This window comes from Onychomys torridus, chromosome 13, assembly GCF_903995425.1.
Source record: "Onychomys torridus chromosome 13, mOncTor1.1, whole genome shotgun sequence".
Lineage (NCBI taxonomy): Eukaryota > Metazoa > Chordata > Mammalia > Rodentia > Cricetidae > Onychomys > Onychomys torridus.
In genome coordinates this window covers 14,969,056-14,995,661 of record NC_050455.1, presented here as the reverse complement: position 1 = coordinate 14,995,661, position 26,606 = coordinate 14,969,056, and the positions used below count along the sequence as shown (strand labels likewise).

Here is a 26,606-nt window from a genome sequence, read left to right as displayed (position 1 = left end):
TTCTGAGGCAAGAAATAATTGAGAGTCACATGCTCTCCAAGCCTGGGCAGAAATAGACACTGGGGTAAACACCAGTTGGCAAAGGGTGGCAAGAAGTTTAAGAATCTCCACATGGATTTAAAAGAAGACTGACCAATGACTGTCGACCAGCTGGCCCCTCAGCATTTCTCAACAGCCTTGGCTTCTCCTCCTTAGAAACACATACATGCCCTAAGGATGTAACATTGTTTTGTCTTCAGAATTGGTACCTGACTCTTAAGTCTGGGAGCCCAACTCAGGCAACATTAGACTCAGCTCAAATGATGATGAATGGATGAATTGACCTGGGAATAGAATTGACTCATAGTGATAATCTCTTCCATGTCTTTTCCACTGGAAGTATACAACCTATAGCCCGAAGAGTTATGAATCTGACTCAGTGTAAAAATCAAAAAATTTCTTAAAACATTAAAAATATTTTTGCAATTGTTCCATGATTCAGTTGCATGGTTCTTGGGCATGAGCTTTTTAGATGATGTCACATCGCACCTGTCTACATCAGACTTTACAAAGAACTTTCTCATACCCCAAATTCTGAAGACAGCTTCTAGCCTGTTTTAAAAGTTCACTATTGCTGGGCAGTGGTGACACACGCCTTTAATCCCAGCACTTGGGAGGCAGAGGCAGGCAGATCTCTGTAAGTTCAAGGCCAGCCTGGGGTACCAAGTGAGTTCCAGGAAAGGTACAGATACACAGAGAAACCCTGTCATGAAAAAAAAAAAAAAAACAAAACAAAACAAAACAAACAAACCAAAGTTCACTATGCCCTGCCTCACATATTTTGTGAGTTGAGATACAAATTGGAGGCATTATTAAAGCACTTACCCATGGAAAATACAATCCAATCCGTTATGCAATTTTTATATCAGAATTTGATGACCATGGTATTTTGTCCAATCATTTTATAATGTTTTCCATCTATAATTGTATATAACACCTGTGTTAACAATGCTTCAATAGTGATGCCTGCAGGTTCTCATGCATTCATGAGAAATAAGAAACCTAGATACATATGTAATTTTTCTAGGGATACAAATATGTCACTACTGAATATCTAGGTAGTTTTAGTATGTCCGCTTGGAGAATTATCCAAAGAGACTGAAGTATTGCCTCTAGACAAGCACTGGGTGGATACAGCTAAGTTCAAAGTGTTTCTATGGTCCCTAACTTGAGGTAACATTATATGAGTACACTCAGTGTACCTGGTAAGTGAGGATGTTCAGTTCCTCTGGAGAGCACTGACATTGTCCTGGGCTACAGGGCCACCAGTAACTAGCTTTTGCTTTTTTAATGGGTTATCTGGTGTACTACTATGCATTTTGATGTAGCATGGATCCAAGGAATATTACCCAAAAAGTTAGACTTTTTATCCCAGTGGACTGCTTATCGGATAGCTAAAGCAACACAAAATAAGATGTTTCATCAAGAACTAACCTCTCCAGCTCTTTTCCTCTGCTAATCAAGAACACACCAAGGCCCAGCCTACCTTGGTGACAGACAGCTCCTTAGACTTGGACTCAAACAGGTGCTCTAGTCTAGAAGTGTCCACCTTGATGGGTTCCAGTTTCGACCACAGGAATTCCCTGCTTCGGCGATTGTTCTTACTTGGCCACTCAAAGGGCCGGACTTCATTCCAGAACAGCCGGATAGTCTTCTTTTTCTTGGTGAATGCTGGCTGACCCCTGGGTACCTGGGACCACCCTAAGCCCTGAGGAGTGCTGAACACAGGAGAAGCCAATAAATTACCGGGGACTGGGGGGGGAGGCACAGTGTCCAACAGGGGTGGAGGGGGGGGGGGTGGCAAACCCAGAAAGGTGGGAGGGGGTGGAGGAGGTGGCCCTGGGGCTTCCCGGTGGCCAAGATCCACATCCAGAACATCAATATCATCTTCCTCCCCTAAGTCAGTAAAATCCATGTCTTGGATTCTGAGCTCCCTTGGATTGGCCATGAGCTGGTCCCAGATGTAATCAGACTCAGTCTTCAGCTGTGCAGGTGTTGTGTCTGGGACCTTGTCGTGAGACTCTGCATCAGGAGAGATGGAGCCTCTCCCCAGGTCCCCACTATTGAATTTCTCAGCAAATGCCTTTACACTGCCCCGGTTGTCTAAACAGCCAATGTCCACTCTCTTGATGCTCTCCTCTGGGGCCTGAGAGTTGGCTTGCAGAGTGGATATCCTGGTAGCAAGACTGGCCACTGCCTCCACCTCCTGCGCAGACTTCCCAGGTTCACCATCACCCTTCTCTTCATCATCAGTGGACTTTCTGTTATGGGCATACAGCATGTCCAGCATGAACCTTTTGCTGGTGAGGATGTCACCACACTGTCCATTCACACCCACATCCTGGAGGCTGGTGGACCACAAACCTGAAAGGACATGGGAAGAAAGAGATAAGAAAGAGGCCCAGGGCCTCCATTCCACAAGAACATACATGAAAACAGGTAGACATACAGGATCAACGTTGAAGAAAACACTACAAAGCAGAAGATGTTCACAGCTGATGACTCACTCCAGGTCTCCAGACTCTTCCAAATAAATGCTCTCCTGGTTCCCACCTCACTATATAACTTCTTCCCTTTTCTCATCCCAGGGCAGGTGACCGAATCTATCCCACCATACACAGCTAAGGGACATCAGTCCTAACTAGACTAGGGAAGGCAGGAAGTGCTCTCTTGATCCCAGGCAAGTGCTAGAAGGACATCTCTCCCTGACTCTACACCATGACAAGGCCATCAGTCCAAGTTCATGGTCTCATCTCCAGGGGACTTAAGGCTAGTTTCTCCAGAATGACTCCCCACTTTGCTTTCACTTGCCTGCACAGCTCATCCTCAGAGTTGTCTTGCTTCTACAACTGACAGGTTTAACAGATGAGGTCCCAAGAGGTCGGCCATTCAACCTCCAGCCTCCTCCCCACATGAGAACTCAGTCACAGCCCTTCTCTTGCGACTGTCCACAACTGTCCCGTAGAAGGACAAGCTACTCTACTGCGTATTAGGAAACCCCCAGGGTAATTAATTCTCTGCCCTGCTTCTTTCGTGGTCCAGTGCTTTCCCGCCCCTCCCACTAGGTCCCCTTTGCCCCTCCCATGCCGTAGGGCTCTCCTTTGGCGCTGACATTACTTGTATGCTTTCTCCCATCTTAAAGCCGCCCTTGACTCCTCTTACATCTCTACCTCACTCCCAACTTTTGATCCTTCCCTTTAAGATAATATTGCTCCTAAAAGCGGTTTCACTCACTGTTGCTCCAGTTTCTCCCTTTCATCTCTCTAAGACACATAGGAATGCAGCTTCTGCTTACCCAGTCCTTTGCAAAGGTTCCTTTCCAGGAGGCCAGTGGGTTTCTCAGTGTTCTGGCCTTCCATTCAGGACTCGGCATTCACCAGGTTGTTTCCCTCTTTCTACCTGCCTCTTCCACCCTTCCTGGCTTCTTCCTCAACTTTGACCTTTAACTGTCCTCAAACCTCGTATCTCACTCACTCTTTCAGTCACCATTTACTCTAGTCTCAGAGCTTTAAAGATCATTCATAAATGGGCCTTACAGCCCCACCCTTCCCAAGCTAATTCTGGAATGGCTTGCTGTCTTTGCAATAGCAGCTCCCTCCCTCTGACCAGTTCCAATCACTGGCACCTGCATTGTGAGCCTCCCCATGCAGTTCATAAGGCATCCTGCTGACAAACCCTCATAGCCAGAACCTAGCCACTTTCTCCATGCCTCACTCTCGCTCAATCCCACCTCTTACCAGCATAGCTCTCCTTGTAAACAGGGAGACTACTTTGATAGCAGAGAAGTGGGTCTTTCCCAAGAGATAGTCACATTCTTTCTCCATTGTTTGGGAAATGCTGCCTTTTCTTATTATGACAACAGCGTGGTTATTTTTAAAGGTTGGTCTTCTTGCCTGTTTCTCTACTCACTGGAGTCTTGTGTACATTGCTGAGCATCCTTGTCTTTGGTAACTTCCTGCACTGTAGTCTACTTCATTTGATATTAATATAAGCCACTTCCACTTTTTATTGTATGATATAGCTTCTTAATTTTTCATTTACTCTGTCAGTATGCTTGAAAAAAGTTACTAAATATTTTTGTAGACATTTTGTCTCATATTGTTTAGTTTGGGTATTTTTTTGTCTTGTTGGTCTTTCGCTTATATATTTTATGGTTTCTGATTTTGTATTTTCTTTTCTTTTCTTTATTCAAGACAGGGTTTCTTTATATAACAGTCACTGGCTGTCCTGGAACTCATTTTGTAGATGAGACTGGCCTCCAACTCACAGAGATATACCTAACTCTGCCTCCCAAGTGCTAGGCTTAAAGGCATGAGTCATTCACACCAGGCTCTGGTTTTATATTTTTTGTGGGGTTGTGTATGTGTGTGTGTGTGTGTGTGTGTTTCTTGTCAATTTTTGTTTTGTTTTGTTGTGAGTTGGTGTGGGTTTTGTTTGTTTGTTTGCCTATTTGTTTTTTAAAGAGAGAAAGAAAGAGCATGGAGTTCATTGATCAAGGAGGTGAAGAGATTTGGGGAGAGTTGGGGGAGGGAAAACCATGATCAGAACATATTGTATGAAAAAAATTTTGCAATAAAAAAGTTTTGTATAGGTAGCATATATTGGTGTGTTTCTAAAAATCCACTGCTAATCTGTCTTTTAATGTAAACTAATTGAAACGTTAGGGCTTAAATGTTTTGTTTCATTTGATTTTTTAATTTATTCCTTCTGTTTCTCTTCCCTTGGTCTCCAGTGGGTTGCTTGAACATTTTTTTTTAATTCATCCTGAGTTTAAAATAGTGTTTTAAAGTAATGACTTTACACATTTTTCTTAGTGGTTGCTCCATGTATTACAATAAAAACCCCCAATTTATCCCAGTCTACCAGTACTGATTTAATACTATAAGTGAAGTACAGAAACCTTACTCCATTCACCTTTTATGCTTTTGAAGCACCAGGAGTATTCCTGTACAGAGAACACTGTCAAATGGCATGGCGACTTTTGTTTCAACCCTCAAGCTTGTTCTCAGCAACCTCTGGGAAGACTGTGTTCTCCACACACAGCTAGGAAATAAGGTTTCACAGCGAGCAGGACAGACATCCCCAGCTCTCATCCAGCCAATCAAGTGTCATATAGTAAAATATGATCAATACCATGTTCAGAGCTGAGCACACAAAAATAAGAACAAAGGCGCCTGAAACAAGCTGGATCTCTTCCAAGCTTTACTTTGTGTGACGACGAATTCACTTCTTAGTAACAGACACAATAATGATAGAAACAGGATTTGGAGCATTTTAAATTGTCTCTGTGACTTCATGAGGAACAGCAAAGGCTGTTATGACAGAGTTGTCTTGACTCGGCTGCTAAAGAGGCTGTGAGCAGTGTGGAATTTGAGAAACCAGTAAACTTCCACAGATGAACTAACCCTCTTCACATCCCTGGAGGGAAGCAGACGAGTCACTAGAAGCTCCAGTTTCCACATCTATATCCTTGGATGCAACTTGCTCTTCGTGCAGAATTAATAGTAGCTCCCTGGGAGCTCAGGCACTCCATTTTCGCAGAGTTGTCCTTTTTTGGAAGAATGTTGCACACTCAGATCCAAGAAAGTTCTGTTCCCTGTTTTAGTTTTTCTTTTCCAACTTGTTGATGTGTTTTAGGCTGCTGAGCCCAAATATGATATGTAACTCATAATGCTACTCATACTGCACAAAAATCAGCTAGTATCAAGGTGACCAAGAACTTACCTTATACCCTGGCATTGTGATCATAATTCTGTTAAATTTGAGTAGTACATCTAGAATTTAGAAATAACTATCATATCATTTTGAAGAAAGTAAATAGTACTTTCTAGCACATACATATTCAAGTAGAACAAGATTTTTAGTGTATTAATTTCTAAGATATAAACAAATAGTCTTTGAGTCCTTTCTTGTTATATCATAGTGATAAATCACATGCAAAATTAAATTCAGTAGCATGTTCTAACTGGGAAAATTATAAACAGTAACTATTTTAGACTAAGCCATTGATGGATCTGTTGAGAAAGAGAATAGTTTCTTTCTTTCTTTTTTTCTTTCTTTCTTTCTTTCTTTCTTTCTTTCTTTCTTTCTTTCTTTCTTTCTTTCTTTCTTCCTTCCTTCCTTCCTTCCTTTCATTCATTCATCCATTCACTAACTCTTCTAGGCTTCAGAGACTGCATTCTCAATCTTATAACTAACAAGACAAAACAGTGTGTGGCTCATGGCACAAAATGGCAAGGGGAGCCTTGGGACCTGAGTATGTGCTCTGATATGTGGTCTAATGAAGGCTAGAGCACAGTAATAAGAAATGCTGTATTTGACCACCTTGATGGCTTACAAGTCACGGATGAGAAAACAAAACCCAATGCTGTCCCCAGTGGTATGAACTACCCTCTGAGCCAAGGCTCTAAAGCCCCAGTGATGTCCTTGTGGGCCAGATATACAGGCTAGCATTCTACTTGGCCCCTAACTGTAAAGTTCTCTGTCACAAGTGAGATGAGTGGATTCCAGCGGCAACCCTGAAAAGACAGAGTTCCATAAGGAAAAACACATAGGTTACATTAAAGAGTGGGCCTAAGTACAAAGTGTAACACTATACCTAAAGCCTGTATGTGCTGGTCCAAGATGTCAAATTCACCTCCATGCACTGTTAGCCATGCTGTAAAAACAAGTACTCATTCAATTTGTTTGCTGTGTCTATTCTGCTTGTGGTTTTATATTCTTCCCTTAAACAAGTCTTCTAAGGGAATAGATGACATGGCATGTCTCTAAACCAATCAGGAACTGGACAGGGCCACCTTTGGTATCATTGGCATTGAAACAAATCCAAGGAAACTAGCAGTTTCTTTCCCACGGCTCATTCCTCAGCACAGTTCTCACAGCTGGACCCTCTTCAGCATCTTTGGAAGTGAGCCATCCCACTGCCTGGGAGGAGGACACAGAGCCTAACTCTAGTGGGGAGCTGTCGGCTCTGTGACAGGTGACATAGCTGAAGGGTGAGCTGTCCCCACAGGTCACCTTGGAGAGTAGCCTATGGCGGGCTGTGGTACAGCAGGGCCTCAGCACATGGAGAAAGGGTTTCATTTACCTGCCGTCCGGTCCTCAGGCAGCCTGCTTTCCTTCTCCTCCCTCTCCAAGGTGCTGCTGGAGGACGAGATGCTGGAGGCAGAGCAGTTGTCCCTCTCATTGACCTCCTCGTTCTGTCTCTCTTTCTCACTCAGTGAGGCTCTTTCTTCAGGCTCCAGCTCCAGCGCCGGCTCTTCCCGGCTCTCTGCTCCCCTGTGGGCAGAGGCTATCTCCTGGCTGGCTTCATCAGCACCCTTCCCAGCTTCTGCCTCCAGTTCAGGCTCGTGGTCCTCACCGCTTACTGATGGAGACAAAAGCAGAGACTACATTGATAACAGATTCTCTGGGAGGGAAGGAGCTGCACAACTGGGTTTGATTCCTCTGGGAAAAATTTAAGAGTTGCCCCAAGATTCCTGTTTGTGGCTATTGAGCTAATGTCTGCTTCTGTGAACAGGACTGGGCAGGTGACATGTGTGTCCAATCAGTGAACTTTCAAACGTGGAGGAGTCAGGCATGCCAGCTTCAGGGAGGGGAGCCTCTGATTGGAGATGTCCAAACAGCAACACAAAAGTGTCATCGGGCTTAGAGACCTGAGGACCCTACATGTACCATTGGCATTCCTGATGAAACGGGTCATGTAGTAGTAATACAAGTGACCTCTGGAAGCTGACAGCACACCCTGGCTGGCAGCCAACAATGAACAGAGACCTAACACTAAGCAAGCCTGGAGGATGAATCTTCCTAGATCTCCTGATCAAGGCCCTGCTGACCACAGGACCCCAGCTGAGACACACTGGGAAACTGCAAGACAATATGCAGGTACTATTTTCAATCCTGATATTTTGGGTCACTTATTTTTTTGTTTTTATTTTTTCGAGACAGGGTTTCTCTGTGTAGCTTTGCGCTTTTACTGGATCTCGCTCTGTAGACTAGGCTGGCCTCGAATTCACAAAGATCCGCCTGGCTCTGCCTCCCGAGTGCTGGGATTAAAGGCATGCGCCACCACCACCCAGCTTTGGGTCACTTCTTTTGCACCAGCACAGAATGAAGGCAAGGTCTTTGGGAGCAAGGGGGGGAGGGGACAGCGAAATCTACAGTAAACCAAGCTAACCAGCATGCTGCAGCCCAAAGTTTTTTGACATTGGGGGGCTAGCCCAGCAAGTCCAATTCCCCCTTTGCTTGGATACTGCTTGCCCATGATATAAAGTTAGCCTTTGATTGCAAAAACTGCTTCAAGGCATCACTTGGTGTCTCACTCTTGAGAAGCCCATGCCTACACTCTTGAGTACACAACTGTCTTTTTCATTAGGACCCTTTCTTTCTTCTCCCTTCAAGCCTATGCTGAAATCTAAAACCCCTTTCTTAATAAGCTCCAGCTCTGCTTATAAGAAATACTTTTAAAGTAAGTATTGGGCTGAAGAGATGGCTTCATGGTAGGAGCACTTGCTTTTGTAGAGGACCTGGGTTCAAATCCCAGTACCCACATGGTGGCTCATGCCATCTGTAAACCCAGTTTCAGGAGATCCAAGAGGTGTGTGTGTGTGTGTGTGTGTGTGTGTGTGTGTGTGTGTATGCAGGCTAAATATTCATACACATAAAGTAAAGTAAATTAACCTAATTAAAAAAATCTGGGTATAATGGCTTATGCCTGTAATCCTAGAACTACTAAAAATCTGTGGCTAGCAGGGCTATACAGTGAGTTCCACATCAGCCTGGGTTCCATAGTGAGACTCTGAAAACAACAACTTAAATAAAAGGACCACTCATGAGCAGAGGCCGACTTGTAATCCAATGAATACTAGAAGCATGGTGTCAATGCAAACATAAAATGCTCCTATTCCCAGTCACATGCTGCTCCAGGGTGCAGGGAAAATGGCTGTCTGCCTCATGCCTGGTTTTGCTGAGCAAAGCTCTCAGCTGTGAGCTTTGGACAAGTAACAAAATGACTGTGACTACAAACACCTCCAGCCAAATGCCATATGGATAGGCCAGATGAGGTCAGGTCACTCCTGACAGCAACCCCCTGGGCTGCATGAGGCTAGAGTGCATAGGGACACATAGACAGACTCTGTCTCTGTCTCTGTCTCTTTCTCTCTCTCTCGAGAACACTGCTCTCTTTGGAGTTGGGGAGAGCTAGTCACAGGGTATTTAGGGCTGGTCTCTCAGCATGCTAGTGAGCCAAGCTCTGCCTTTACCGCAGGTAGGAAAATGGCCCTCACTGGGCAGAGGCCCAACTATCATCAGCTTCTTAGCAGGAAGTCACTGTGCCAGGAGTCACTGGCGACACAACACTCCATCCCTGTCCCTGTGTTCTTCTGGGATGGAGCAGGGAGATGGGCAGGGAAAGGAAGGATGGGAAGGGCAGATGAAGGGTAGAAAGGGAAGAACTGTAGCCTTTTCTTATCATTCTGGATGCTTTCTAGCCACCAGAGAAGACACACTGTGTGGATCCCATAGTGCCCTTCAGGCATGAATTGGGAAGTGGGATAGTGTGTTTCTTCCTCCTGCCTGGCTGATGTCCTGCCATGAATTCATCCTTAGGGTCTCTAACTTAGCACAGGAGCCTGCTTTAGAGCCCAGAGGCTGTCCCAGACAGCCAGCTTTCCAGATAAAGATGTCAGGGCTGATAGCAGCAGAAGGAAGCCAAAAGGCACAGTCCTTTGAGTTCACATGCCTGAGAACCGGCATGCCTTGCACTGTCCCTTTAAAGCCAAACCAAGGCTCTATCGTGGGAAGACTGAGTATATCCTTCAGAGAAGTCCTTTGAGGAGGTGGGAGGATCTCAATGCTAATTTCTTTTCCATTTGATAATGCAGTCTTTAGCAGAGAGAGAGAGAGAGAGAGAGAGAGAGAGAGAGAGAGAGAGAGAGAGAGACATCTGTGAGCTTTACAAGTCAGGCCAAAGTGGAGCATGAGCAATGGTGGTATCATGATAGGGCTGACAGAAAGCATATGTGAACATGCACACTGGCTTCAGAATACCCACATCAAATGAAAATGTGTCTGTGAGAGCCTAGCATGTGGCATGCACTTGGGCATTCATCACGAGCATGTGGGGGACCTGGACAAGGGTGTCTCTCAGTGGCTCTGCCCCTGGCAGGGTAAGCTAGGACAAGTCACCAGCCCCTGGAGACTCAGCAAAGGAGAGGGAATATGCATGGTTGCTCTGCTTGACTGTCGTTGGCATGGACCACCTGTGCTGTCTCATCCCATTCAACCCACAGGACTCAGACAGCAGCTCAGCCCCTGGTTGGCCAAGGGCTGTCTGGACAGATGTGGTAACAGATGTGCCAGCTCTGGATGAGCCACACACTCCTGGGAAGAAACAACACAATGCCGGCCCCATATGCCAGAACCTAACTGCATGGAGTCTGGGCCACTAATCTGTGATTCCAAATAATGGGTGGATTTTTTCTCATGATTTGTAGAGAGGTCATCATCTTCAAAGTCACCTCCTGCCTAGAACACATGCCTCAGTGTCCACAGGGTCTGGCCATAAAGCTGTGGCATGTGGGACTGTCCTGATTAATTTCTGAGCTAACTAAGTACTGTTCACACACATCCAAGTGAAGCAAAACAAGCAAGGGGTTAAGAGACAAGTCAGCAAACAGGAATGGAGGCTTGCTCTTATGAACATGTAATGAACCAACAGTGATGTTCAACCTCATTGCCCCTCTGCCTTCAGAAGCTTACCACGCTGTGAGGACACCGGGCATACAGCCTTATCTGTAGGAGTCAGGCTTGTGTGTAGACAGGCACCTGCAGGAGGTCACCAGATAAGACGATGGGAAGACCTGGAGGAAGACCCTCCTCTAGCCATCTTTTTGTTTGTTTGTTTGTTTGTTTGTTTGAGACTGGGTTTCTCTTTATAGTTTTGGTGCCTGTCCTGGATCTCACTCTGTAGGCCAGGCTGGCCTCGAACTCACAGAGATCCACCTGGCTCTGCCTCCCAAGTGCTGGGATTAAAGGCATGCGCCATCACTGCCTTGCCTCCCTAGCCATCTTAAACACAGCCACAGCTAGGGCAAAGGTTCCTTATGGGCCATATCTTCTCTTCTTTCACTGGAGAGGCCCTATCTGGCATAGGAAGCAGTATTCCCTCACAAAGTTCCTGTCACTCCTGGTCAATCTATAGGAAGCACGATGACCAGAGACACAACACCAAATCCCACAGTGTTCTTTCTCCTCTTTCTTATTCTCCTTAATCAGAGCTTCTCTTAGCAACACCTCCTTCATACATACAGCCACTGCTTGGGGGTTACTCTTTCTCTGAAGGGCCTCTTGCCTTGTGGATAAATAGCCTCTATCCCAGAGGCTTCAGGACATAGAGAAGGCATGGGGTCTGTAGTCTGCAGGAAACAAAGGTTTTCATCAACACCTGGGGTAAAAATGAGTGTTTTCACCACGTGGCTACTTCTAGTCCCCATAGTTAATGAGCATTTCTCCAGTCCAACAGTGATGTCAGTGGGAACTATACACTGATGCCCAATCAGCTGCACCGTGACACCAATGGTATCTGCACAGGGCCAGAGAGAAGAGATCCCAAAATCTTGCATGGTGAGGCACAAGAGCCCTATTACCCCATGGGCATGGCATGATACCAGGCATTTAGTTCCTACTACACAATATAAACATCTACCATCATGATTCATGTTTTGATATCAATAGCACAGTACCCTGGGAAGGTAGTGCCCTGAGGAGGGCACTTTCATGAGGTCCAGAAGGGTTCTATAAGTCATCATGCCGAAAGGACACTTTAGCAAAGTCTCCAAGGATGAGAAGGAGTTAAAGGGTCAAACATGGGGGTAAGAATGTGCTGAGCAGGGAGAAGAGCACACACAGAAACCTGGAGTGCATGCTGTGTGGAAGATGTTCAATGAGGTGAGGCTCAGAGTGCAGAGGGAGTTGGTCAGCTCTCTGGGGCTAGTATTATTGGCCTTGTGTACCTAGAAAAGCATCTGAGATGGCCCTAAGACTGGTACTGGGCAGTGACAGCTGCTTCAGGTAGAGAGGAAACATGGTTTGTGCTGGCTACAAGAGCCCCCGTCTATGCCATGTCAGGCCACACATGCTTCCTGTGGGAATAGCTAAGCTCGTCCGTAAGCTAAGGGTGAAGCTCCAGTCAGAATGGAGCAGAGTTGGGTAGCAACCCTGCAAATGATGATTCCGGGTAGAAAGAAGGAAATGCCAGTCAAAGAACCTCCACCAGGAAGACTGCAAAGAAGAACCCAGAACTACCCAGGACAGGTAAGAGACTGGGGCCCTGGACACTAGGGTGGTTTCCCTCACATATATCAGCTGGAGGAAGAATTATGTTTGAGGGGAGCAGATGCTGCCAGCACCCTCTATGCCATACTTAAACTCAGCATTTTGTATAAAATGTTTGCTGAGATCTTCCTGACCTCTCCATAGGGATAGCTCTATGATAACTCTCGGAAGGCCAAGACAAGGGTCTCATGAAGTATAGCTCAGGTGGTAGAGTATTTACCTAGCATGCACAAAGCCATGGGTTCTGTCCTTGGCACCGCATTAAAACAGGATGTCATGATGCATACCTATAATCCTAGCAATCAGAGGTAGAGACAGGGGAATAAGAAAATGGAAGTAATCCTGAGCTACATAGTGAGTCAGAGGCTAGCCTGGATACTATAAGACCTTGTTGAAAAAGGGGTGCCTATGGTGGCTGGCTCAGATAGTGAAGTGCTTGCTGCTCGATCATGAGGAGCTGCGTTTATCTCTTCAGCACCCATAAAAAGTCAGGCATAGCATTGCATATCTGGAAACCCACTCTGGGAAGACAGAGACAGGTGGATCTCTACAGTCATCTGGCCAACCAGCCTCGCTCAGTCAGTGATCTCCAGGTTCTGTCTCAAAAAGTAAGGTAGAAAAACTGAGGAAGAAACTCAACTCCTGCACACACACGAACACCCCCTTCCCAAGGCCAGACCATCACAGTAGGACATTATGCCAAGGTGACTAGGCAGAAGGGGCGGGGTGTTACCTTTTTAGCATGTGTTCATCAGGATTCCAACCCTGCCCCTGGCACCACCCATGATAAAGCAGGCATCTGGGGCAGGAGCTGCCAGAAGGCCATGCACTTGCTCTCACATCCTGGCTAGAGGGCAGCCATGCAGCTCTCCCTGTATCTCAAGGGCTGTGCAGGGGGGAGGGACTGCAAGAAGAGCCAGCAGCCTCACTTTCTCCAGCAGGAGTGAAAGGAGAACAGTGCAGGGAGGGGCTGATGATATTCACAGAGCCCACAGCTGAGTGTGTCTTGCTGGACCGCAGCCTGAGGGAGCAGACGGACATAGCTCAGCATCGCCGGGCCACACTTTGGAAAGACTAGAAAAATGTGTTTGGCCAGAAGCATGCTGACCTGATTCTGAGGGCTGAAACCAGATTTCAAGTTTGGAAGGAAGTATATAAGAGAGGAAGGGGGAAAAAAAACCCTTAAATTCAGTGAAAGGATGCATAAGTGTATCATTTAGGCAAAGTAGAAGAAATAACAGGAAAGGAAGGTTCTGTGGGACCATAGTCCAATGGGCAGTACTCAAAGGAGCTTTTTTTTTTTTTAGTTCTGTTTATCAGCAGTGTCTTTCTGAGTACACATGCATGTATGTCACAGTGTGTGTAGAGGTCAGAGGACAACTTTGTGGACTTAGTTCTCTCCTTCCACCTGTATACATGGGTCCCAGGGATCAAACTCAGGTCATTAGACTTGAGCAGCAAGCCTCTTGAGCCACTGAGCCATATAACTAACCTTCAAAGGAGCTCTTCGCACCAGAGAAACAAACATTTCAGGAGTAAGGGAGGTTGGGAAGCTAAGAGGGAATCCCATAGACATGAGAAGCCAGAGAAACCAGGGGGCACCTTGTTCCTTATCCTGTGGATACAAAAGGCTATGGCGTCATGTACATCACAGCACCAGAGAACGTGCAATGAAAAGAAAGACCTGAGCGTGGTCACTAGCTCCTCCTGCATTCCAAAGGCAGCTGAGCAGAGATTCCACCCAAAGGCCAACGCTACCTCCTTGTCAGGTCTCCAAGACCTCTGCTGAATGTTGGGCCCCACTTGGCCTTGAGTAAAGTAAAAATGGAAGTTACTATGTATTAAGCATCTTTCCTGCCCATGGGTTGTGTTAGGAAACATATTAATGTTACCCCTTTTAATTTCCTAGTCCATACTAAAGTAAAGACCCATGTCCCCATGTAAGAAGTGAGAAAGCATCTACAGAGCAGGTAATCAGCTTGCCCAGAACTCCACAGAGAGAATGAATACAGGACACTCACCTTTGCCAGACTACCCCCAACTTCTACCTTCTAGGGCCGGCAAGCAGAGAGAGACTGGAATGTCTATACAAGAACCCCATGTACCTGGCTGGCTTGCATAGGTTGCCAAGAACTGTTTCAGTTCTGTGGTTTCTTCCCTTGCTTATGGCTCTTTCTGAGTGCTGATCACTCACCACAGACCTTCAAGCCTAGTAGTAAGGTAATTTCGTACTTTTCCTTCTTGCTTCCTCAGGGTGCTTGAGCACTTCTGATGGCCCCTGACCCCCACATCTCTGCAAGCAGCCTTTTGCTAAACATCTCTCAAGTCTAGACCACTGTCTTCCTGTAGGATATCACTGTCAAACAGCACATGGGATAGTGCTGGGACTCTAACCTAGACAGACCTGCCCAAATGTAATGTTAATCACAGGTTCCATGGTATAGAAGACGATTAAGCCACAAAGGAGGAATATTTAATATTTCTGAAAACACGCAGCAACATAGAGTAGATGTAGATGTGCCAATGGCTGCTTTCATCAATGTTCCTAATAGTGGAGTTCAATGTTCACTTATAACATTTAGATTCAATCAAACTCTGGGTGACTTCAATCAGTTTTAGTCTGTGATAGCGTCCCAATGGCTCTGCCAGAACTTGGCTTTAAGGCAGGTCTTATGAAACCACAGACTGGGCCAGCCAGTTCTATAATAGCTGTTCAAACAGTGCACATTCCAGAGACCTCCCCTGTTTAGAGCTAATAACCAACACCATTGACTTGAGACTTGAGGTTTAATCGCATAAATCTGAGAATGGTCCCAGGAGAAGACTCACAACTTCGGACATTCTTCAGACTTTGCCTTTGGTGTTGGGCCAGCTCTTGCTGTGCTGGTTGCTAAGATTTATCTAAAGTAGGCTTTCTCATCCCTAATACTGTGGGCATTTAGGGCCAAACAATTCCTTGTCATGGAAAGCAGTCCTGTGTGTTAGAGGATTCCTAGCCCTCTTGTTTCTGCTCACTAGAGACCCTTCAGATCACCTCCACAACCTTCCTACCACTGTGACAAACAAAGCTGTCCCCAGACACTGCCAAAGGTCCCCCAAGTGTAAAATCACCCCCAGAGCCTCTGCTCACAGGAATACTTTCATTAGTTGAGTACAAACTCAGCCATGCAAGTTTCACAAAACCAGCGTGTTGTGCAGAGCAATGGCTCAGCAGTTAAGAGCACCTAAGTGCTCCTTTAGGACCAGGGTTTTGTTCCCGGCACCCACATCATGCTTCACAAACTTTGGTGACTCCGGTTCCAGAGAACCCAATGTCCTCTACGAGCTTCTGTGGACACCACATACATAAACTAATGTAAGCACACACCGAGATAATTAAGTTTTTTAATGTAACATGCTCTCACCAGCAAAAAAGTAATTCTACTGTTAATTTGTAGGCTTTCAAAACTAAGGCCTCAGCCTTGCTTCAAATTTTGGAGCTAGATGTCCAAAGAAGTTCATGTCTAAGACATACTAAAGTACCTTTATAAAGTGACACTTTATAGGTCCTGTAACTGCCCTCCTCAGTTCCAATCATCAAGATTCTTCTCATTTGGCAACAGTGGAACTCAACATTAACTTCTAGGCTGTGCTATCCCAAACCCAAATTCTGACACCCTCAAATTGCATCCAAGTCTACATACTCCAAAACAGCACGTGGGAATAAAGAAGAGCTCACGAAATGACAATGACAGCCATCAAAGCAGATCTAAGACCTCGATGTCAGGTGTGTTCAACTGCTTTGTGCACCTGGGCTCAAAGTGGGATAAGATTGAAGCACAACGGGGATGATCGTCTCTAGGCTGGACATACAGCACAGTGGTAGAGTGCCTGCCTACCTAGGTTCAAAAAATAAACAGTAACACATTCTCGCTCTCCCTCTCCTCCCCTCTCAATGCACACACAAATGCATGCAGCCGGAGAGATAACTTAGTCTATAAAGTACCTGTCATGCACTCAAACATGAAGACCTGAGTTCAATACCCAGATCCTACATACTGACATCTGACCTCTACATGCATGCATATGTGTTCCTGCATGCACACACACACATGCACACATACACAATTCCTATTCCTCTCTTCCTTCTCAGGGGCCACCTCTGACTTGCAGTTCTACACTGCAGCATCACAAAATAAAACGGCAGCAGCCAGTTTCATGTTCAGTTATTGTGCACCTGATAAAACACAGTAAATATTCTATCTCACACTGTCAGCAGAAAGTGGGATGCTGTCCCAGGCTCTTACATTGTTTACCGACATATTTGTGATTTCGAAGTCAGGTGATGGGACCATAAATACTAGGTTACGAAGACTTCTTTGGAGCTGCGTAAACGTCTTTCCTAAAGTCAGACTCACAGGTGCTGTTCTGGTTCCAACATGTTGGATGGGGCAGACTCTGATCCTCACTCATCCTTGGATAAACCTTTCTGTGAGAGTGAAGGTACTCCAAAGGCAGAGCTTTCCAGTAGCCTCTCTGGCTCTAGTCAAGCCTCAGAGAGAAGTGCCAAGGGCATCAAAGGAGCAGTAGCTACAGGAAACATGAGCCGAGATGATGGGGAACTGGTGAGGCAGGAGGGGACCCAGAAGGCAAATGGCACATTTCTTGTGTATATTATCTAGAAGATATAAAGGGGTTCAAAGAGAATGCATCAAAAAAGCTACTAGAACCTTCTAGTCAGTGGATCTATCAGACCCAGGCAGCTTTTTTCAGAGAAGCTTCATCTTGGAAAGTCATAAAAGAAGCCTGTTTGTCTCAAGTACACAAAATGCACTGCAAGGTCCCTGAGTCCAGGGGTGGACTTACAGAATTAAGGACCTGTGAAGCCAGCATGTGCTTCTCAGCGACCCTGCAGCCTGTATACCACAGTGTATATTGTAGTGCAGTGTATATGAGCAGAGAGAAGCGCCCAAGGAAAAGGAGAAGTCATGGACACAACATGTAGTTCCTGAGGTCCTGAGCCACAGACGGATGCCAGGAAGAAACTCAGACTGTCATTTATTGTTGCTTCCAAGGTCTTGGTCATTGGATGAAAGACTGAAGACTCTCATTGTCTCAGCTCACAGAACTTCCTGACTATACTTGAAAGCATCAGTCTGAGGTTGCTGCCTTGCACGAAAGACATTCATGTCTCCCCTAGACTCCCGCTATAAGCAGGGCCTCACATTCCTCATGCCCTCTTTATGAAATACAAACAAGCAAAGTCATTGCTATTCAAAACATGAAAATTTTCTTGCCTACCCTAAGCAGACATTAGAATATGAAGTTGATAGTAAAGTTTGGTTAAAAACCATTGTACTTTCATGGTGGGTAACAACTGCTTATGGAATTCCCATGCTTCTACAGCCTGGCAAGCAGAGGCACTGAGAGCCTTCTTCTAGAATATCTTTCTAAGGATATGCACAGAGGGAAACAATATCTTTGGAAGGTGGAAATGGGAGATAGAGGAAGAATATGAGCACGAGAGTGAATGAGAATATTCACCTCACTGTCCACCATCCCGTGTCTCTCTGGGATGAAGGAAAATCATGCTTTCTGCCCCTAAGCTCAGAGCTCCTCTCTTCAGGTTTCTCACCGAACATGTCTAGGACACACTAGCCCATGCTCACATCTCCATGGGAACCAGAGCTGGGAAGATGGCACAAGTGGAGGTTCTCTGGCTACCTCTATTGCTATAGGCATACAGTTCTTTTCTCTGACCCTGGAGTTCGATGCTTTTGACCAGCATCTCTGGACCTGTCACAGCCCAGCTTACTAGCTTACATGTCGGGCGAAGTCCCAAAGCTTTCATGGTTCTTAACAATGGTTTCTCTGAAATCATCATGTTGATCAGAGTGCCAGCTTCACCAGCTTTTCCAAAGTTGTTCTATGTTTTCTATTTACTTTATCTTTATCTACTTTATACTTTATCCACTTCAAAAGACTCAAAACTTCAGTATGCCAAAACATGGCATAAAAGGGGGTGGAGAGATGGCTCAGCAGTTAAGAGTACTGGCTGCTCTTGTTGAGGACTCAGATTCAATTTTCAGTATCCACATGATGTTTTACAAATGTCTGTAGATCCAGTCCAGATAATCCACTTCCCTATTCTGGCCACTGTGTGCACATGGTGCACATAGACACATTCATACAAAACACTCACACATATAAAATAATAAATAATAATAAGAAAAACACAGCACAAGAGAACAATGGCAACTATTAGTCTCTCCAGCTTGGAACACTTTTGCCTTTTCCAGTGAGCTGCAGGTGAGCACAATGACTTCAGTGAAGATGTACAAAGGAAGAAACAGCATCCTGGCCTTGGGTGGTACTCCTGAAGGATTTGGTCAAAGGAACTGAAGATATCAAGTCACTTCAGGCAGGTGAGGAATGAGGAGAAAGTACAGCCCTGAGTCCCACAGCTACAGAAATCAAGTTTCTAGCCAATTAATGAAACACTGGACTGAAGGTGTCCAAAAGTTTCATGCTCACAAAGCAGCAAGTATGAAGCTGATGACTGATGGCATTCCAGAGCTGCTGGGCCAGGCGGAAGCAGGTCACCAGATGTTTCCACCTCATGCCACATGGATTAGGTAAACTATGACAGTACCTATAACCCTAAGGAGATCCACCAGCACACAACAAAGGTGGTCATGACACTCAGTTGATACTACTAATGATGACTACAGTCAAGATGACTGATGGGTGTCTTTGTGAGAAATGATCATTCATTTAAATGGATTGAACATTTCCTGGCAGAACTGTATATTTATACTTTATTTTCAGGTGCCAGAAAGTATATACTGGAGGAACTTTCTTGCTTTAAATTCCTGGATCAGAGAGGAAATACCAGTTACCCACTGTCGACCATTTCTACAAATGCTTCCAGGTGAATATGTGATTGGATTAACCATCTCTCATATCCCCAGAGCCAATGAGTCTTTATTGACTTTAAATACCTCAAAGTCCGATTAAAGATACCAAAAGAAACTCTGCTACTGAATATATTCTTCTTGACTTAAATTTTATGTGGTATGCCCAAATTTTCAGATGCACCTCTAAAGTCTTATCCCAGCATGCATACATAACAAACAACACAGATGACCTGCTTTCTGTGTGTCCCCTGAGGCTACAGATAAAAGCCATTTATAAACTCAATAGTTGCTTCCTTCCATTGAGAAAAATATCTTCTCTCCATCTGGCCTCAGGAGGGTCTTGTGTGTATTTAAGGAAATCAATATGGTGGGAGCACAGTTTCCATTCCCCAGAGCAGGTCATCTACCAGGACACATCACCTGGACCACCAACATGAGAGCTGGCTTTCAGACCAGTGGTTTGACTTTACTCTGTTCCCATGAAATGAATTCCCTGGCCAAGACTCACTTGGTGATGATACTCTGTCTGCTTGTTTTACTGCTGTGACAAAGTGTCTGGCACAAGCCACTTAAGGACAGAGGTTCAAGAGTACAGTCCATCACGTTAGGGACATCATGGGGCAGGGCCCGAGACAGCTGGCCACACACTGCATCCACAGTCAGATCACAGAGAGAAACAAATAGGTGGGCCCAGTTTTCTGTTTCTCTTTTATGGGGTTCTGGACCACAGGCTGTGCAATAGTATCACTCACAGTGGGTGGGTCTTCCCAAGGTAACTAAAGTTAGCCTAATCCAGATGATCCCTCACAGATATGCTGAAAGGCTTGACCATGGCCGATTCTAGGGCCTATCAAATTCACAGTTGAGTTTAAGCACCACACTCAACTATGCTGACTTTTTACTCATGAGCATATGTATTATTCCTTTTAATTCTCTGTAAAACTTAAAAAAACAAATCATAACAAAGACTGTTATCCTAATAGGAACCCTTCACTTTGATCAGTGAAAATAACTGATTCCAGAGTCATCTGTGAGTTTCAGAATAATAATAGGGAATAATCTTATCATTAAGAAAACACCAGCCTATCAAAGCAATGGCTGAAGAAAGATGCTTTGCCATGTTTACCAAAAGCTGTGGCTGGTTGCATTAACTACGGCACAGTGCCAGGAAGAGCGTATATAGATGTCAGCGCCTCGCTTGGGTCTGCTAGTGTGACACAAAAGGAAAAATACCCAGACCATGACAACCAAGAGTAGGCAGTTTGGGGACACACATCTGCTGTGAGCTGCCAAAGGGCCAGATGGAAAAAAATTTCAGCACACACTGTTTTGATGGTGGGGGCCAGTGGCATCACATTTACAGAAAAGTTACAGTGTACTTAGCTGAGACGGATTTGAAGAGTTCACTAGATGGTACATCATGCTATTAGTATTTAACCATTAGGTCTTCCCTTCTCAAGTGTGGATTTTGTAAGGAGACTGAAAAGGAATTCCAATGCTTTCACATATCTCTTTTGTTTTGTATTTTTGAGACAGGGCCTTGTGTAGCCCTTGATCATAGTATGTTACCAAGGCTAGCTTTGAACTCTTGATACTCCTGTCTCCATCTCCCTTGTGCTTGGGATTAAGGTCTGTGCCGCAGTGCCTGGCTCTTATGCTTTTGAAAGTTCTCCAGAATCTGAGTGAATAATTGCAAGCTGGATGTGCCCATGCCTGCTACAGACTCTTGAGGTGGACTCAGGAAGGTCAGGGATTCAAGGCCATGCTCTGCTCTGCAGGGAGGCTTGAGATCTACCTACAAAAAGTGAGACCCTGCTTCAAAAAGCTACAATCAAGCATAGCAAAAATCAGCCACAAAGTGACCTGTCATCTTGAGGCATACACACAGGTTGGCAACAAATATTAGTGTTTCCCATTCTTATCAATATGATTCTGAAATGCTGGCTTTGTGCAAATACTGGGGAGAGGCTAGGCAAAGGTATGGTATGGCATAGATACATGCAGCATGTATCACTGTGACTCTTCAAATGCTGGGGTGCAGCTCTATCCATGGGCTCTTCTCCTAGCCTGCTCAGTAACAGCCAACGTGAGTCTTCCCTTACATTTTATCCTCAGGACACTACACATGATGCCATCTCTCCTGTTACTCAAACACATGACCAGATATTCAACAGGGGCCCTGGGAAGGAAGGGGTGGGGCAGGGCATGACAGAACCATGAAATACACTGTGGTCATATGCTCCAGAAATGACCAAGGATGAAAAAGCACGCCAACCCTTGGCACATGGGGAACACAACAGTGCCAGGTGTTTAGTGCAGGACAAACATCTGGATGTGTGGTTATATGTGTTATTCTTCCTCCAGATGTTGGACTGTTGTAAATATTAAGGATAGGCTAAAGTTACTTTGTAAATTTGAATATGGGACCTGATAGAAAGGAGAGACAAATAATCGGACGTTTCAGGGTGTTTCAAAGAAAAATAATAAAGCAGGAGGGGCTATACCTTTGTCACCTCAGCTTTGTAGTTCTGTCAAAAAGAAGAACCCCCAAGTCAGCAGGAACTCCTAGCAGTTCTTATAAAGATCTTTCTCTTACAGAATTCTTTTCAGACCATTATCAATCTTGATTTATGTGTATTTGTGTGTACAAGTTTGTGTGTTTGTGTGTAATGTGTGTGTGTAGGGGGGGGGTGTTAGGTGTCTGCCTTGATCACTTTTCCATCTTAATTTTTAAAGCAGGATCTCCCACCAAACATGGAGCTCACTGTTTGGCTGGGCTGCCTGATTAGCAGGCTCCAGGGACTCATCTCTCTCTCCTCTACCCCCAATGCTGGAAGTATGGGCGTAACCACTACCTCTGATTTATCACAGCAAACACATTACTGACAGAGCCATCTCCCCAGACCCTCATTTCCAATACAAAAATCAATTACACATGAGGACAAGGAAGTCAGAATATGGTATGGTCCCACTCATTCAGATTACAATAAAAAACACAGGAGACATAGCCACCTGTATCTGGAAAGAGCCACTGGTCCCCTCAAGGGGATTCAAACACCACATGATTGTGCAGGTGTATAATTCAAGCCCTGTATTGTGTTTCACATCCAAACCTCACCAGTATGATTTTAGTCAGACATCCTCTGTGTCTCTGCTAATCCTTCCACTGAAGAGAAAAATGACATTTGCTATTTATCTCTCGGAAAGCTTACTGGAAAAGTTCATATTGATTAATATATATAACTAATATGGAAATATATAGCAAATATATATATGTATATGTCTGATATGTATGTGTGTGTGTGTGTGTGTGTGTGTGTGTATTTTATTTCTGTACTTTTTGGGGAGCTTAAAATATAGTTTTTTCTTAGACAGGATGGCCTCAGGCTCAACTCTAGTTAGACATAATCCTTGAGGAACTGTCTTCTGCAGCAAACATTGAGTGGTTTAAAAATCTGAGGACAAACAATATTTATAGGTACCACCAACTCCCCTCTGTTTGGGACTGTCCTATATTTCAGTTTAGACCATTATTTTCTAAACTGGAAGTACAAATTAGAGTTTAAAGTCCCCAGATTAAGCACTGAACAACTTTGCCAGAGGCAAGTTTTTATACTGCCCGTGGAAATGCCCAACACAGATAAAGCAATGACCTTAAGGCAGTGTTTGGAAAGCTTAGATTTGCTGCAGAATGGTCTGCCTTCTCATACTCAGTCTCGGTATTTTCAGACTGAAATTACTCATCTGTGACCGAGCCACCTGCCAGGGCCAATCCTCCATGGGGTGAGGATCCGGGAGTAACTAGACAGAATGTGAAGTTTGGAGAGGGGTAGACTGCTCCTGCCCAACAGACCCTGAGGCTAGGAGAGCCAGCAGAAAGTTGGATAGACAAGCTTTCCATTGCACCCAGTACTGCTGAGGTCACAGAGTCCTGCCTTGCCTGGAGTAAGCTGCGGGCGGGTGATAGTTAGCCAACCCTCCCAGGGCTGAAAGCTCAGTGTCTCTGCTGCCTTCAGCTGGCTGTGTCTGCATCAGGCTGTGAGCCATTAGCACTCAGTGAAATCCAACGGAGCTGGTGGTGCTATGAACACATTGTGCAAGCGCCTGTGCCGGCCGCGGTGCTTTGTATTAACTTGAAAGAGAAAGGTCCCCAGTGCAAGGCACAGAGCAATAAGGAAGGCAGCTGTGGTTCAAGGCTGCAGCGAATAATACTGCTAACAAACTTTCTCCATGGAGAGCCTGCCTGTCTACACACAAGCTTGTACACACACACACACACACACACACACACACACACACACACTCACACACTACATGTCAGAAAATTTCATTATTTTTCTTTTTAATATTTATCATCTATTATCACTATGTCTTTTGTTTGTTTGCTTGCTTTCCTTTATTTTATTCCCATCAATTTAAAATGAGACTATTCTTAGGGTAAGAAGATTCCAAAGTGGTCACCTTGAGAGGCAAAGCTACATATATCCAAATCATGAAGTACTAAACGCCTGGTATTTAGGATGGTCAATATCAGTCTAATTTTGCATGTTCTTGTCTTTTAATGACCACAGGTGGGTGACTTTTAGAAATGAGTTCTGCTTTCATCTAAGGGGCTCTGGTGACCGCTAGTATGTCAGGGACAGCACAGGCTGCCGTCACCCTGAAACTACCTGTCTTTATGTTAGCTTGTACACTGCTAACTTGCACACTCCCGAGCAAGCCTGTTTGACGGTGATCATCACATTGCCCACCGCTATCCCAGCACTCACCTTGGGGGTCCTGAAGAGTGGGTGGGGAGGAGGGCACTGTGAGAGCCTCTTGGGAGTCGGCAGATGAAGGGCTCTGGCTTGATGGGGAAGGTGAGGCAGGGGCTGTTGGCAAGCTCAGGTCCAAGGAGAGGTCAGCTCTGCCCCGGCTCACGCTCCGGCTTCTCAGCTCCTTCTCGTGCGTCTCGGCTGCCAAATGTTCCAAGTATTTGTATCTGAAAGTTAAATTCCAAAGGGTTTCCGTAAAAAGAAAGAGGAGCCCATGGCTGACGCTTGTTTATGGATGAAACACCTGCAGAGTGAGCTGGTTTCCTGATGCATGGAGCAGAGTGCAGGGCTGACTGGAGGGTCAGTGTGCCAAGTGCGCACAGCAAAGCCAAGATGCTAGCGACTAAAATCCTGCATCATTCATAAGCAAGTGATGCAGGACAAGCAGCAACACCACACAAAACCGGATCCCGGCTCACTGCTGCAGAATCTTCATTCCCCTTTTAGGACACATTTATACAAATAACAATAACAATAACAAACTAGCAAATAATGACCTGCAAAGGCTCTGGCAGTGACAGCTGAGAACTGAACCCCTGTGGAGTTCACAGCTGGGAAGTGGGAGGGTTCCTTGGTGTGGTAGAGAGAAACAGTGCCCCCAAATACCAAAAGGGGGCTGCTTGGACAGAAGCCTCTTGGAATTCCTGAACCTGCTTCAACGCTAACAGCAATGCAACTGGAATTCACTTTGTTCTCTCAGCATGGCCCATGGAAACTTTTTTATATTCTAAAATATTTTTGAGCAGGACTCAGACATCCAATAGCTTGGACCTGACGTCACGTACAGTTTATTCATCAAAGTCAGTTCGAGAGAACAAAGATCCATCTGTTTTGCATTGCAAGCCGGCAGAACCCACTAACTGTTTATTAAGAACAGCTACCAATCATCTTCCTCCTAGTGCACTTCATAGATCGGACCAAAATAACTTTGAAATATGTGTTTCTTCCAGATGTGTACATAATGCGTGAGTTAAGCTGGGGCAGGTCTCCATTTCCCCAATGGTGCAACAGCTTGTGCGAACCCCATCACTCTATGCCTACGCCTTAGTACAACAGCTCCACCAGCCACCAGCGACTGCCCCTCCCCCAGTTCCAGGACACCACACCTCATTCACTGGGATGACCAAGGCAGAGACATAAAGTCTTTAAAGTAATTCGATAGTTCAGAAGCGTGCGGCTGCATCTAGGGAGGAAGCTCAGCTGGTCAAATGTGGGCCTTGAGAGTATGAAGAGCTGATTTGATCCCTGGGATTCACACCTAAGAGCCAGCTAGGGTGCCATATCCTTGTAATCTGAGGACTGGGAAATGAGAGGCAAGCAGATCCCCTAGGCTTACTGCTCAAGCCAGCCCAGCATACTGGGGTGGCTCAGGCCAGTCAGAGGCACTGTCTCAAAAAACAAGGTAGATGGCACCCATCTGAGGTTGACCTCTGACCTGCCCACAAGTGCACATGTGCACACACAGACACATGCACTTCGAGTCTCACCCTTGAGGAATGTATGGCCTCCCTGTCACCTTCACCACCCCACCCCCCCCACACACACAAAAGCAGGCTGCCCTTCAGGCTATGCCAGCATGTACTTCTTCCTCTGTGGAACTGGCTTGAACCAGCCCAGCTGTAAGCAATCGCAGCCTTGCCTCTGAACTCATGTCGGATATGTAGCCCACTCAGCTCCGATGGCATTTTACATTTACTGCCTGGCATATTTAATCAGCTCTTCACATGTGTGCGCCTGGTTTCAACAAGCAGATAATACGATTTGGGAGAGCAGGGAGAGCTCCCTTCTTGGTTCTTTCCCTCGGTGCCTTGCCTGTGTCTGCGGGAAGCAGGCAAAGGGTGCATGGAGAAAGCTGCCGGGAAGCTGCCCCTTGCAGAGGCCCACGTGCAGTCAGGAGGCCTAGGGTTGCATGTGCCCCATCTCCCTGGCCAGTGAGCCAGCTTTCCTGGGAAGAGCAGCAATGGGTTGGACATGTACAAAGGTTGGTGCTGAGAGGACTGCCTCAGAGAAAGACAGACAGACAGATGGAGAGGACAGCGCTGTCATCAGAAAGGCTCCACTCTGACTTTCCTGCTAATGGCAGTCGCACAGGAGATATGAATCCCAGAGCAGAAAAGGCAAAGTTCCAGAAACCATGTTCTCACATGAAAGGTTGTTAGCCAGGAGGCCAAGTTACTTTAAAAAACAAAACAACAAAAACAGTGTGGTTCCCTACATAGACACATCTTGCCCCACACGTGATCCTACCAACCCATTTTGGCCTTTCATTTGATCTGGTCCAGCCCCAGTCTTGGCCTTCTGCATCATACTCTGGGCAGCTAGGTTGGCAGGCAGGTTGGCCAGCCAGTGGGTTCAGATCAGCTTCCGGCAGGAATCCAAAGGGCTGCTCTTCCAAGTGACTGTTGGATACTCACAAAGACTATTCCTGGGTGTGCATAGGTGCATAAAGGCCATCACCAAAGATGTACAGGACAGAGGAGGAGCCCAAAGACTTCACGAGAATTGTCCCAAGGAATGAAGATAT

General features: G+C 45.6%; 1 protein-coding gene across 4 annotated transcripts in view; it reads right to left on the bottom strand.

Annotated features, from left to right (window-relative positions):
• The window catches only part of Fhod3 (formin homology 2 domain containing 3), a 429,128-nt gene that overhangs the window by 49,459 nt on the left and 353,063 nt on the right, over nucleotides 1-26,606 (bottom strand). For all 4 annotated transcript variants that reach the window (XM_036204945.1, XM_036204946.1, XM_036204947.1 and 1 more), the window contains 3 exons: nucleotides 24,038-24,249; nucleotides 7,127-7,405; nucleotides 1,526-2,403 (listed from right to left, as the gene is read on the bottom strand). In XM_036204945.1, coding sequence (XP_036060838.1) covers nucleotides 1,526-2,403; nucleotides 7,127-7,405; nucleotides 24,038-24,249 — 1,369 coding nt within the window. The remainder of the gene's footprint in view (nucleotides 1-1,525; nucleotides 2,404-7,126; nucleotides 7,406-24,037; nucleotides 24,250-26,606) is intronic.